This window comes from Schistocerca gregaria, chromosome 9 (assembly GCF_023897955.1).
Source record: "Schistocerca gregaria isolate iqSchGreg1 chromosome 9, iqSchGreg1.2, whole genome shotgun sequence".
NCBI classification, from domain to species: Eukaryota; Metazoa; Arthropoda; class Insecta; order Orthoptera; family Acrididae; genus Schistocerca; species Schistocerca gregaria.
In genome coordinates, this window is record NC_064928.1 from 146067034 (window position 1) to 146080637 (window position 13604).

Below are 13604 nucleotides of genomic sequence, written 5' to 3' on the forward strand. Positions count from 1 at the left end.
CAGTTTAAATTCTGATCAATACAGACACCCAGAAATTTTGAACAATCTGCTTTAGCTAAAGATTTTCCCCCACACTCTATATTTATTTCCGGTGTTATGCCTTTCCCTGTACTGAACTGTATGTACAGTGTTTTTTCAAAGTTCAATGAAAGTCCATTTGCGGAAAACCACCTAATAACTCTTTGAAAAACATTATTTGCATTTTCCTCAGTTGATTCTTGCTTTTTAGGCTTGATTACAATACTTGTGTCATCTGCAAAGAGAACCAAGTTTGCATCTTCATGAATATAATTAGGCAAGTCATTAACATATATTAAAAACAATAAAGGCCCCAAGACAGAACCCTGTGGTACCCCATTCTTGATACATCCCCAGTCTGTATAATCTGATGCCCTTTGTGTACTATGTGGGTTTACTGTTTCAACCTTCTGCATTCTACCAGTTAAATATGAAGTGAACCATCTGTGTACTGAACCATTCATTCCATAGTACTTCAGCTTATCTAAGAGGATTTCATGATCCACACAATCAAAAGCCTTAGAGAGATCACAGAAAATCCCAATTGCTGATGTTCTACTATCCAGAGCATTTAAAATTTGATCAGTGAAAGCGTGTATAGCACTATCTGTTGAAACACCTTTCTGAAAACCGAACTTACATTTTGTTAAAACGTTATTCCCACTAATGTGTAAAGTTACTCTTGAGTACATTACTTTTTCAAACACTTTTGAGAAGGATGTCAGAAGTGAAATAGGATGATACTTGTTGACGTCTGTCTTGTCACCTTTTTTATACAAGGGTTTAACTATGGCATATTTCAATCTGTCAGGAAATATTCCCTGGTTCAATGAGCTATTACATATGTGGCTAAGAACTCGACTTATCAGGTGTGGACAAGATTTTAGTATTCTATTGGAGATACCATCAGTTCCATGTGAGTTTTTATTCTTAAGTGAATTTATTATTTTCTTAATTTCAGACAGTGAGGTGGGTAGGATTTCAATTTCATTTGTTTGCACCGGGAATGCCTCTTTCATATAGAGTTCTGCCCTATCTGGTGAGCAGCTGGTGCCTATATTTTCCACTACATTTATAAAATGATTATTAAAAATATTTTCAACCTGTGATTTTTCATTTATAAGCTTTTCATTGTGCTTACAGTAATACTGTTGTCCTGTGACCTTGGTTGCCCTGTTTCCCTTTTAACTATATTCCATATTGTTTTAACTTTTAACTTTGTCATCATGGCATCATGGCATAAACTTTTGCTAAATCTACAAATTTAATGTGTAACTCCATCCCTACTGCTATAAACTTTTTCATTAACTGTTGTAAAACACAGAGGTTGTCTATACACGATCTGTTCTGTCTAAAACAACTATGGTCTTTCCTAATATGGTGGCCAATATTCTGTCTTTTATTCTCACACACAAATTTGCAAAATAAGTGGCTTATCACGGAGTTCACACTAATGGCTCTGTAGCAGCTAATGTCTCATCTGTTTCTCTACTTGGAAATGGAAACCATATATTAGCTTTTCTACTCTGATTGAATTTCAGTATGTTGACAACAGTTTTTTATAAGACGCAATATACTTTTCTTCACATGGTGTCAGCCAGCTTTCAATAATTCCACAGAAATATTTGCAAGAGATCAGCCATTGTTAACATTTTAGCTAATGTGCCATTCTCTTCCTCTATTGTAATGCTCATATTACATTTTAGCTAATGTACTGTTCACTTCCCTACCGTAATGATCATATTTAGAACAATTTATTCACTTTTACCTTCTTCCTCTTTTGCGTACTGGCTGTCTACAATTATAAGATCTGTATACTGCTTTTTCCTTTCACTTAGAGTAATTAAGTTGTCTACTGCAAAACTGACTACATTCCATATCACAGTGAGAAGCTGCAAGAGGTCACTTCTGCCTGAAAGCCTCTCCCTATGTGATTATTTCTAATCTTGTCTCCCCAGGTCTTTTGTAGAGCAGATCTATGGAATTTAATTTTACAAGCCTGTTTACAAACATTTTGGTTATGGCAAAGCTCTCTAGACTACAGGACATGACTGGCAGATGGAAAGTTTTGAGCATAGTCCGTGCAGCTCTTAGAGGAACATACTTTATCCCACACAAGACTTTGTATTAGATTGAAGATTTTGGATCCTTTGGTTACTCTGTTCATAAATTCAAGACTGACACTCTGAGGTGTAACATACCACTTCTGTGAAGTGATGTGTTGCACAATGTTTACAGTACTGATGACTGACAATCGCCAAACATACAGTTAATAGTTATTAGTAGGTTTAGGGAGTTTGGATATGCATATTGTGTGGACAATTTGTATCGTTTGTGCATGTTGAAAAGCGTGATGGATGCAGCTTTTGTGCAAGAAGGAGGTGGCGCTGGTAGTTTCGTCACACTTTGCGCTGCTTACTAGTTTGGCACTCCATTCAATTGTGCCTCTGCCTTGGAGACTAGCTGTGATCCATGGAACAGAACATGCCTTGACAATGGACTACGCCATGAAAAGAAAGGGGAATTAGTTCAGATGGAGCGTCTGCTCTGAAACCTGATAGAGAGTGGATTCTGAACTGCCTATAAACTAGTAATAATGCAACTGTCAAAGCAAAATTGTACATCTTTAAACAGTGACTTCAGTTATTTGGTAGCTTGTTGGACATAGATAAGCATGATTTTTATCTCCAGCACAGACCAGACTGCACTAGAGATGAAGTCCACAAAAAGAAGAAAGAAGATCCAGATGGGCAAATGTACTCCAGATAAACAAGTCAGTAATTTTAGATCTGTACCCCACATAATCAGAATTATTTCATGAAGGACCCCCCTGAATTTTTCAAATACAGCGGGGAATATCCCTTCTTCCATTGGCTGCCACTATCAAGATACACAAAATTATTAATTCTCTTGATCTTCTTTGTCTTACAAATAAGTTACACGGAGCGGCTGTTCTACTCATTCACACTGCTGACATCTTGTTTCAGTTCCCAGGTAACCCAAACTCTTTAAGCTTGGGGTTTCTCAGGCTCAATGTTGTCAGTATCTCCAGCTTAGTATGGCCCCAAATGGTGACATCATCTGCTTGGCGAAAGCATTTAGCACTCTTTTTTCCAATATACTTCACTACAGTTTCTGTGGGTTTAATGAAGAATTATGAGGAAAATGTACTGTCCTGTTGTATCTGCCCTTTGTTCTAAACCACATCTCCTATTTGTATACTGCTCACATTATTACCATAAGCATTTGCATTTTCATAATTAGAGAGTTGAGTTCCATATTTTATACCTCAGTATATTGTCATATGCTTCCAATATCACCAAGTTCATTTAGTTTATGGATCAAATGGGGAAAAACTTTACAATTTATTTTACTTACATGGGATCAGCAATTATCAAATATCTTTGGTCCAAGTGGGAATTAATTTTGCCATTACAGTCAACAATGCTATTGTTATACCTGTCAGAAGGTGAGCGGAGGTCTACTCTCAGTGGTTCCGCACGCCCGCCTGGCGTTGCTGTTTGAACCCGTCCACCGGTCGCTACCATGGTACCAGGAAGTGCAACAACTGGAGACAGGGGTGATTTCTTCAGTGGTGCCTGAACATTAAAAAGAAACGGAAAACAATATTACATACTTATTCTATATCACACTGGTACAACTAATAACAAAGAATGTCACATACGTTGGGGAAACCCACCAGTTGTATGGAGCTCTTCTTTAAGTAGGTGATGCCAGTCGGTTTTGTACCTGTACTTCCCAGTCCTTCAGAACCCAACCCTTCCTCGTAGCTCCTCAGTTCCTCCTTCAGTGATGTCTTCGAGTCTTCCTCTCCTGTTGACATATTACAAATATCAATTAATAGGCTGTATTTATCCATATGATGCAAAAATAACTATGAAAACTGCTTTAAGAAATTTCAATATCAGTTGTTCTTAAATCACACAATGCACTATGTTTCTTTTAATCACTGAAAATTATGAAATACGTATTTTTCCAAATGTTGTAGGATAAAAATGGCAAATTTCTGATCGCAAAAGATGAACAAGCTGCCCAATGAGTTTACTTCAAAAAATCCTTAAACCATTCTTAATGTTTTCAACTTTGAAAATGAGCCAAAGTGCAGGAGCTATTGGTGAAAACAACTGATATCACACAATCAGAGGAGTATGAAGTAATCACAACACTTAAAAACAATGAGGAAGCTGATTTGGACAAAATTTCAGCCAAAATTCTGAAATATGGAGGTCCGAACTTAAATCACCACTTTAGTAAAACAGTGCAATGCCTGTTGACAAATTAGGCAAGTTTCAGAAGACTAGAGATGTGGTGTCAATAATATGTGGTGCTCACCCACAGTCATCTTGTAGACATCTGTTTAAAGAGTTGGGCATTCTGACTACTGCTCCTCATTAATATTTGTTCCCTCATCAAATTTGCTGTAAATAATTCACTACAATTCAAAAGAGGCAATGATGTACATAATTACAGTACTAGGAGGAAAAATTACATTAATTACTTTACATTAGCACAAGAAGGGGGTGCAGCAATGCTGCAACAACAATTTTTGGTAGCTTATCAAGAGACATAAAATGTCTGACAGGCTACAAAGTAAAATATGAAAACAAACTGAAGAAGTTTCTGCTTGACAGCTCCTTCCTTTCTGTAGAAGATATCCTGTAATGTGTAATATGTGGTGGGTAGGAATTACTAGCTCGCTCTCTCTCTCACTCTCTCTCTATCATACAAATTGGAGAGGTGCCACATTTCTTTTGGTGCCAGGTCTCTTTTTGCCTTCTTCTTCTAAAAAGGATACAAGAAGCAGCAGATTGTCAACTATGAGAAAAACAGGCTGGCTTTCAAAGTGGGAGATCCTGCTCCAAGCAAATACTTGTTGTGTGAAACATAGGTGAACAATGCATAGAATTTAACCGTCCACTGCACCTGAAGTTTATTGATCTAAAAAAGCATTTGACATTATACACCTAGAAATTTGTAGGATATTGAAGGCTAATAAAGAATTCCTGACCATCTCATCAATGTTCTCAGAAACTCATTATCTATATTCTAGTTGATGAACAAGAACCAGAAGATGGGGCATTCCTTTTTTTAGCTTTCTGACATGTGTCACCATTCCTTTTCATATTAGTTGTATTTTTCATAATGAGAAAAAACTATGGAATACTCCAACATTGACATATGTCTTAATGAACAATGTGGCCTTATGGATCTGTGTTTCGCTGACGACACTGTTTTTCTGGTAGGATCACCACAAAATTTACAACTAATGTCTACCAAGCTGGACAGAATGGCCAGTTTTGTAGGGCTACAAATACACAGTGATAGAAACAATGTCCATAAAAAGTGGAAATATACCTACTCAATTTACAGTGCAACAGGTACTAAAAGATGTTGATTTCTATATCTTGGCAGCCTTATTTGTAACAATGGGTACATAGATCCAGACATCATCAGGAGACTTGGGAAGGCTTCTGCAGTCTTCCAACAAATGTGATCCACATGGCAATTAGACTCTACGAGTGTGTCCAAAAAACTTTGACTGTACTCCTCTATCATCCAATCGATGGCATACTTGCATGTGAGACCTGGAAAAGTCAAGAAAATCAGCACACAAGCTCAATGTTTCTCATCAGCAAATGCTTGATGTGAATTCTCAAGACCATTTATCGAGATCACATTTCAGATGATGGAGTGCTGAGAAGAATTAGTCGATTCAGCCTACATACAATTGTTGCTGAAAGAAGGGTTAAACTTGCAAGGCATGTCATACACATGAAAGATGGAAGAATCCACAAATCAGCACTGTTGTGAATACAGAAGTAGAGGAAGAGCTTGTAACACCTGGAAACAAACTTTTGCAGAGGCTCTTCAATGCATAGACTTGAAATGGGATGAAGCTGAAAATCTGGCAGTTAACCATGTTGTTGCAAGAAATTTACAGCCTGAAGGGCTAACTACTACTGGAGGAACTAAGACCGATGACACTTGCTAAGGTCTGAGCTGATATTTGAGAAGAGATAAGGAAGATATACCCTTCATGTAATTAAATGAGAAAATTTATGGAAATTAAATTTTTCCACAACTGCTAGTGGTACCGCTTGGTAACTGAATCTTCTACGTCACTATTTGTGTACGTAAACAAGTCCAAAGTTTAAATAATGGAAGAAATAAAGATATAATCTCAGCATATAGCAATAGATGCACAAACAAGATTCATAACATTGCTAAGCTTTAGAAGATGTTCTTCTTCAGAGGTGAATAGTGCAGAAAACGCATACACAGCACTTGCTTAACTTCTTAACTTTCTGTTAAGTGTTTCTATATGGTTTTCCCAGCTTAAGTGTTCATCCATCCATAATCATACAGTTCTTTTCCTGAATTGGGTGGTTCCCTAATGTAACCTTTACATGGGTACCACATTTATTTCTTATATGACTGAATTTCAGTCATACACTTCTCCTATCATTAACAATTAGACAAGGATTTTTAAAAGCATTTTTCTGCTACTTCTACTGTTTTGAAAATTTTCTGCTGCAATTCATAATCATTCTTTAAGCTGGTATCAGCTGCAAATAAAATAGTATCTGCTGGGGAAAATCATTGTGGTACACCTTTATTGAAACCCAAGAGTAACAGTCAGTCCAGTACTCAATCCTTGGATACACCACGATTAATTTTTCTTATATTCAGAATTGTACACTTTACTTCCTGACAAATTTTTACTCTTTGTTTCCAACCAGATAAATATGACTCATAGGAAACGCCATGGACATCATAATTACAGTTTTAAAAATAGCAGATTGTGATTTACATTGCTAAAAGCTTTGGAAAGTTAATTGTTCTCTACAGCTTTGAAAACAAGCTTTAGGAAATTGAAGAGAACTGTTTTTGTTGGTTTTCTTTTTCTTAAACCAATCTGTGTCTTAACAAGAACTTTGTTTTTGTTTTGAAAGTCTAGCAACCTGTCATACCTTAGTCTTTCAACTGGTTTTTGAATATAGATACAATAGTGATAGTGGTATGAAGTTTCTACTGTCAGACTTGTCACCACTTTTATAAACAGGGTCCACATGGAAAGAATTTTGTTGCAAATGAGTAATTGGTCTGTCAACAAGTTGAGAGACAATATTATCAGAACTATATTTAATAATTTTGTCTAGGATACCATCAAATCCACTAGTCATTTACTGATAGCCCTTTGCACTTCTTTGGGTGTTACTGGATATACATACATTGTTATGTCAAGTATTGAAGTTTCTGCCTTTGTGTTTGGATTACATTTACTCGTGGTCAGATTTTGAGCTACATTAATACAAAAATGATTAAATGCATTAGCTGTTAGAAGTGGATTGTCAACACTATCATTTCTGTATTTTATTTTGATTTAATACATGCTTTATTATGTGTGCCTGTATCATTATTTACAACTTTCCACATGATTTAATTTTGTTGTTTCCCTTTCTGATGTATGAATTACTGTACAACTTTTTGCTGCTACTGTAGTTTTCTTGCACATTTTTCCCTATAGTACTTCACATATGGAGTATTCTGCTTGTGCTGTGTTGGTTGATAACAACAATAAATTTAGCGTGAATTCAGCAATTCATAACCACAATGCCAGAAGTAAAAATAATTTCCATATAGATCTTGCATTCCTCTCTAGGTTCAGAATGGAGTTTTATATTCTGATGATAAAGCCTATAACTACTTGCCAGTGGTCATGAGGAGAAAATTGAGAATCCTGAAATATTTATACACAAAGTAAAAGAATACGTTGTTAGCCACTCCTACAATATATAAATTGAAGCCTGGAGTCAAGAATGTAAAATGTGCCTTACTCTAACATTTGTATCAGATAGATACTGACCTGGCAAGTATTAGATAGCTGATAGTGGTCCATATAAAGTTACATGTTACAACAATGCTTTGTCTTCTGATGTATTATGTATTATGACATCCACCTCACTGGCACATACAGTGGGCACATCTGCACTGTTAATTTGACATAATATTTCATTTGTCAGTTGAACTTGATATTGTGTAGACATCACTGTTACATTTCCACAACAGTATTGTTTCACTCGTGCACACACATCAGTCACATTGTCTCACATTTGGATATTACTATAAAGGTAAGATTTTACCTCCATGAGGTAGATGGAGATTACTTTAAAAAATTATTTTTTGGTGTTATACTACTTACTTTAAAAAAGTGGAGATTACTTTAAAAAAGTAGTTTTTGGTGTTACACTACTTACTTATTAAATATCTCATTATTCACTGATGGATACTAACAGAGAGATATCACATGTTACAAAGAAGCAAAAGAATGGTGATGCTGACTTCAGAGCAGTTTGATTAAGGCAGTGATGACTATCATTCAGATGATTCTAATGTTCCAGAAGAACTCGTGTACCCAAGACAGGCAGTGGCAGTGATTCTGGTATAGATGTGAATAACATTCCCAATGTGTCCAGGAATGAACAAGGTGCTGCTGACTTCGTTCCGAGCAGGGTACATAGTGACATGTAAATTGACGCAGCTTATCGTGGCAAGATGAACTGTGGAATGGCATCACAGAAACTCACCAAAGAAGAAGAAGTTCAAAATTGTGCAACAGGCAGTAAAAGTTATAGCTACAGTATTCTGGGATGCAGAGGGTGCGATTGTGGTCGATATTTTGGAGCAGTGACACACAATACATTCTGTTCAATACGACAGAAACCTCAGACAGCTTAAAGCACACCTTCAGTACTTTGTCCAACAAGGGCTAGGCGGATGTTCTTCTTTTGTATGACAATGCAAGGCTAAACATCAGTCATCACACCACTGAAGAGATTATGAAAAAGTTAGGGAAGTTTTGCCTCATCCCCAATACAGTGCTGAACTGGCATGATCAGACTTATATATGTTTGGGTTGCTAAAACAAGCAAGTCAGCGGATTCGCTTTAAAGATGAGGAGTCTGTGAAAACGTCTGTGTGTCAATATTTTCAGAAGCAGGACTGTGCATTTTACCACAATGGAATACACATTCTTGTTAAAAGATGGAACAAAACTGTAGAAACAGACAGATGTTATATGGAAAAATCATAAATTAATCATCAGAGTTGTGGTTTTCAACTTATGTAGTTGCAATTGAAATTCTTGACGAAAAAAGAAAGTGGGAGGGGCATTAGTTTTTGACTGAGCTTTACAAATTACTAAGGATTTTCTACCATGGAAAAAAGATTTCTTCTGTTGGTGACCGAGACCTTTCCACTGCCCACAAGGCAGAGAACTCCTGAGAATAGTTTGCACTAATAAAGAAAGCCTCACACAGTCATTATTTGCAGAGTTCCTGCTGAGCAGAGTGGCTTGACAGTATGGGAAGGCTGCTGTGCGTAGAGATCATGACATCTGCTAGGCCTCACTGCATATCATCACAAGTCAATGCAAGACACAAAATCCAATAAGTAACTGCTCTGAAACTGGGGTTAGTGTTACTTCTAGACTGTGATGGAAACTACTGACATTTTGGACAATTTATGTGAGAAAATAGTTCCAAAAATTCCATAAATTAATAGGGCTTCCGATTTCATCTCCAACACTTTCGTGATACAGAAATTTTATTTTTATATGTACTTCCAGAGTACAAATTATGAAGGAATGTAGGCTAATCAAACACAGCTGCCCAGTAGTATCATTACGCAATGAATATTACAAAAGTAGTAAATTATACTGAGAAAGGAAAAAAATGCAGGTAATGAGCTACCACTAATGAAGGAGTCATCTGTGTAGCAACATTGTCCAGTCACATGGACAACAACACCTAAGTATTAGGCCTGGAGAACATCCCAAGAAACAGGAGTATTCTTTGAAGAAGTCTCACAACTCAGAAGTTGGCAAATCACAACGGAAATTTGTGTTTAATAATTGGATATTATTTATTTGGACACTTTGAAATTAAGCTACATTTCATGTACATCTAATAATCTGGGGCACACCTACTGGAAAGTACCAGCATTGCTCACAAACATTGCTGAATTTGTTGGCTTCTTAAAGATGGACATGGGTAAGATCTTCCTCACACCTTAAAAACAGAGGATGAAACAGGATTCAGGAATTCCGTGACAATGACTACAAAAGATTTTGAAAGACTTCTACATACAGCTGTCGGGTGCACTTTGACAATTTCAGGCTATCAATTTCTGCTTCCCTTAGTTTTCCAATCACAACTCACATTCATAATTCACTGCATGTTCTTTGGACAATAGGCACTGAGTTTCTTAACTTCAAAGTATTGTAAGCAACTGTTCGTGTACAACTGCATAGTAAATAAACATGTGAATCTAGAATCTGTGGTTTTTAATTTTTTATACAAAAATTAAAATGTTTCTGATAAGACACTTTAGCATATTATGCAATGCTGCTTGGTTTCTATAAAGATTTTCAGCAGCACAGCAGTGACAACTTTCAGCTTTCTACATCCATTGAATCAAACACAGATGCAATTAAATCATGATACCATAGCATCACTGACATGAGATGTCACTACAAACACCAATTAAATATGGAACAGATAACATTCATTCCTCCTAAGAAGTTTCCTGTGGTGCATCACTTAAATCGTTTCACTTATAAGAACCCTGATTGTATTCAGTTCCCTAACATTGCTATCTGAATTTTAAGCGTAATCCACTCAACAGCTCATAAACAAATTTATCGATACAGAAGGCAAGTCGTTCAGTCATTGATGCTTAGTGCTACCCACGCAAAGCAGGGGCAGGTTGGTAGTAATGTTATTTCAAGAAACTTTTAAAACAAAGGTACAGGACTTTTCAAAAACATTTTAGCAGTGAAGACATGAAAGATGCACACCATTTCATTCTCAGAGCACAGGACTATTACAACAAGATAATGATGACAACACACTCATGTTTTATGTGGCAGTGTGTGCACGTAAAAATGTTCTGCAGTACATAAAACTTAGAGATGTAGCACTAAAAGTGCTGCATTGGTAAAGAAATTAAAACAACCATTCCTCTGACTGTGAAACAGAAGAAGGTGAAACAGCCCCACTTGCAGTAATAGCACTCCTGATAGAAATACTACTTTTGTATCTTTTCTGCTCTACATTCTGTATGTAATACATATATAAAGTACTAGGGTGGTTTGAAAAGTTCTTGGAATCACCATGAGAGGTCAGTGCTAGAGCAACAAGCTGTTCACGTGACATTCATTGGACTGTTGCCTGTAAACACGTGCCACACCAGTGCTCTTGGAAGACAGTTGTGGCAGTGAGGTGTGTCTGTTTTTGTTCCCATATAGTGATTTGCGAAGATGGGAAAAAATCGAGATTCGAGCAGTGATTAAGTACTTCGTAAGGAAAGGTATGAAAGCATAGGACATGCATGCCAATTTCAGAATAACAGAGAGACTGCTGATTCATATTCAACTGTCACCAAGTGGACAAATGAATTTAAATTTGGTCGGGAGAGCTTAGATGATGATCCACACAATGGTCGGTCAAGATGTGTCACTACTCCAGATATCATTGCAAAAGTGCACATGGTCATAGAGGATCATTTTAGGAGAAACGAACAAGATTTTTTGCGCCACTTTGTAAGCACAGATGATACTTGGGTGCACTACTATACCCCAGAGACAAAAAAACCAACAAAGCAGTGGAAACCTACTGATTCTTCACCACCAAAGAAAGCAAAGACAATTCCTTCAGTGGGAAAGGTCATGGCATCAGCGTTTTGGAATGTGAAGTGTTTGTAGATTATCCACCCACTTGGAAAACAATTGCTGGAGAAAAAAGTATGCTAACCTCCTGGACAAATTTCAACAAAAGATATGTGAGAAAGCCCAGGTTTAGCGAGGAAGAAAGTCATTTTCCATCAAGACAATGCGCGTCCACACACATGTGCCATCAGCATTGCAAAATTACATGAAATAATGTATGAATTGTTGCCACTCACACCTTATTCACCTGATATGGCTCTGTAAGACTTCCATCTCTTCCCAAAACTGAAAATTTTTCTTGGACGAAGATTCACTTCAAACAAAGAATTGATAGCCGGACTTGAGAACTATTTTGCAGACCTGGAGGAAACTCATTTCTGAGATGGGATCAAGACACCAAAAAATCATTGGACCAAGTGCATTAAACTACATGGAGACTACATTGAAAAATAAAAAAAAGTTTCAGTGATGTAAGTACTTTTTTTCTATTCTGTTATGAGAACTTTTCAAACAACCCTCGTATATTGGTATATGAAATATACAGGGTGTTACAAAAAGGTACGGCCAAATTTTCAGGAAACATTCCTCGCACACAAATAAAGAAAAGATGTTATGTGGACATGTGTCCGGAAACGCTTAATTTCCATATTAGAGCTCATTTTAGTTTATGTACTGTACTTCCTCGATTCACCGGCAGTTGGCCCAATTGAAGGAAGGTAATGTTGACTTCGGTGCTTGTGTTGACATACAACTTATTGCTCTACAGTACTAGCATCAAGCACATCAGTACATAGCATCAACCGGTTAGTGTTCATCACAAACGTGGTTTTGCAGTCAGTGCAATGTTTACAAATGCGGAGTTGGCAGATGCCCATTTGATGCCTGGATTAGCACGGGGCAATAGCCATGGCGTGGTATCGAGACAGATTTCCAAAACAAAGGTGTCCCAACAGGATGACATTCGAAGCAATTGATCAGCATCTTAGGGAGCACGGAACATTCCAGCCTATGACTTGCGACTGGGGAAGACCTAGAACGACGAGGACACCTGCAATGGATGAAGCAATTCTTCGTCAGCGTCAGAAAAGTTGCTGCTCTACAAGGTAGCATTGACCACGTCACTGTATGGAGAGTGCTACGGGAGAACCAGTTGTTTCCGTTCCATGTACAGCATGTGCTGGCACTATCAGCAGCTGATTGGCCTCCACGGGTACACTTCTGCAAATTGTTCATCCAACAATGTGTCAATCCTCATTTCAGTGCAAATGTTCTATTTACAGATGAGGCTTCATTCCAACGTGATCAAATAGTAAATTTTCACAATCAACATGTGTGAGCTGATGAGAATCCGCATGCAATTGTGCAATCACATCATCAACACAGATTTTCTGTGAACGTTTGGGCAGGCAGTGTTGGTGATGTCTTGATTGCCATGTTCTTCCACCTATGCTCAATGGAGCACGTTATCAAGATTTCATACGGGATACTCTATCTGTGCTGCTGGAACATGTGCCTTTACAAGTATGACACAACATGTGGTTCATGCATGATGGAGCTCCTGCACATTTCAGTCGAAGTGTTCGTACGCTTCTCAACAACAGATTCGGTGACCGATGGATTGGTAGAGGCGAAACAATTCCATGGCCTCCACGCTCTCCTGACCTCAACCCTCTTGACTTTCATTTATGGGGGCATTTGAAAGCTCTTGTCTGCGCAACCCCGGTACCAAATGTAGAGACTCTTCATGCTCGTATTGTGGACAGCTGTGATATAATACGCCATTCACCAGGGCTGCATAAACGCATCAGGGTGGATGCATGTATCCTCGCTAACGGAG

General features: G+C 37.5%; 1 protein-coding gene across 3 annotated transcripts in view; it reads right to left on the reverse strand.

The window, feature by feature from the left end:
- The window catches only part of LOC126292231 (centrosomal protein of 164 kDa), a 625143-nt gene that overhangs the window by 172858 nt on the left and 438681 nt on the right, over positions 1-13604 (reverse strand). For all 3 annotated transcript variants that reach the window (XM_049986106.1, XM_049986107.1, XM_049986105.1), the window contains exons 4-5: positions 3719-3852; positions 3478-3617 (exon numbers count right to left, since the gene is read on the reverse strand). In XM_049986106.1, the coding sequence (XP_049842063.1) occupies positions 3478-3617; positions 3719-3852 (274 nt within the window). The remainder of the gene's footprint in view (positions 1-3477; positions 3618-3718; positions 3853-13604) is intronic.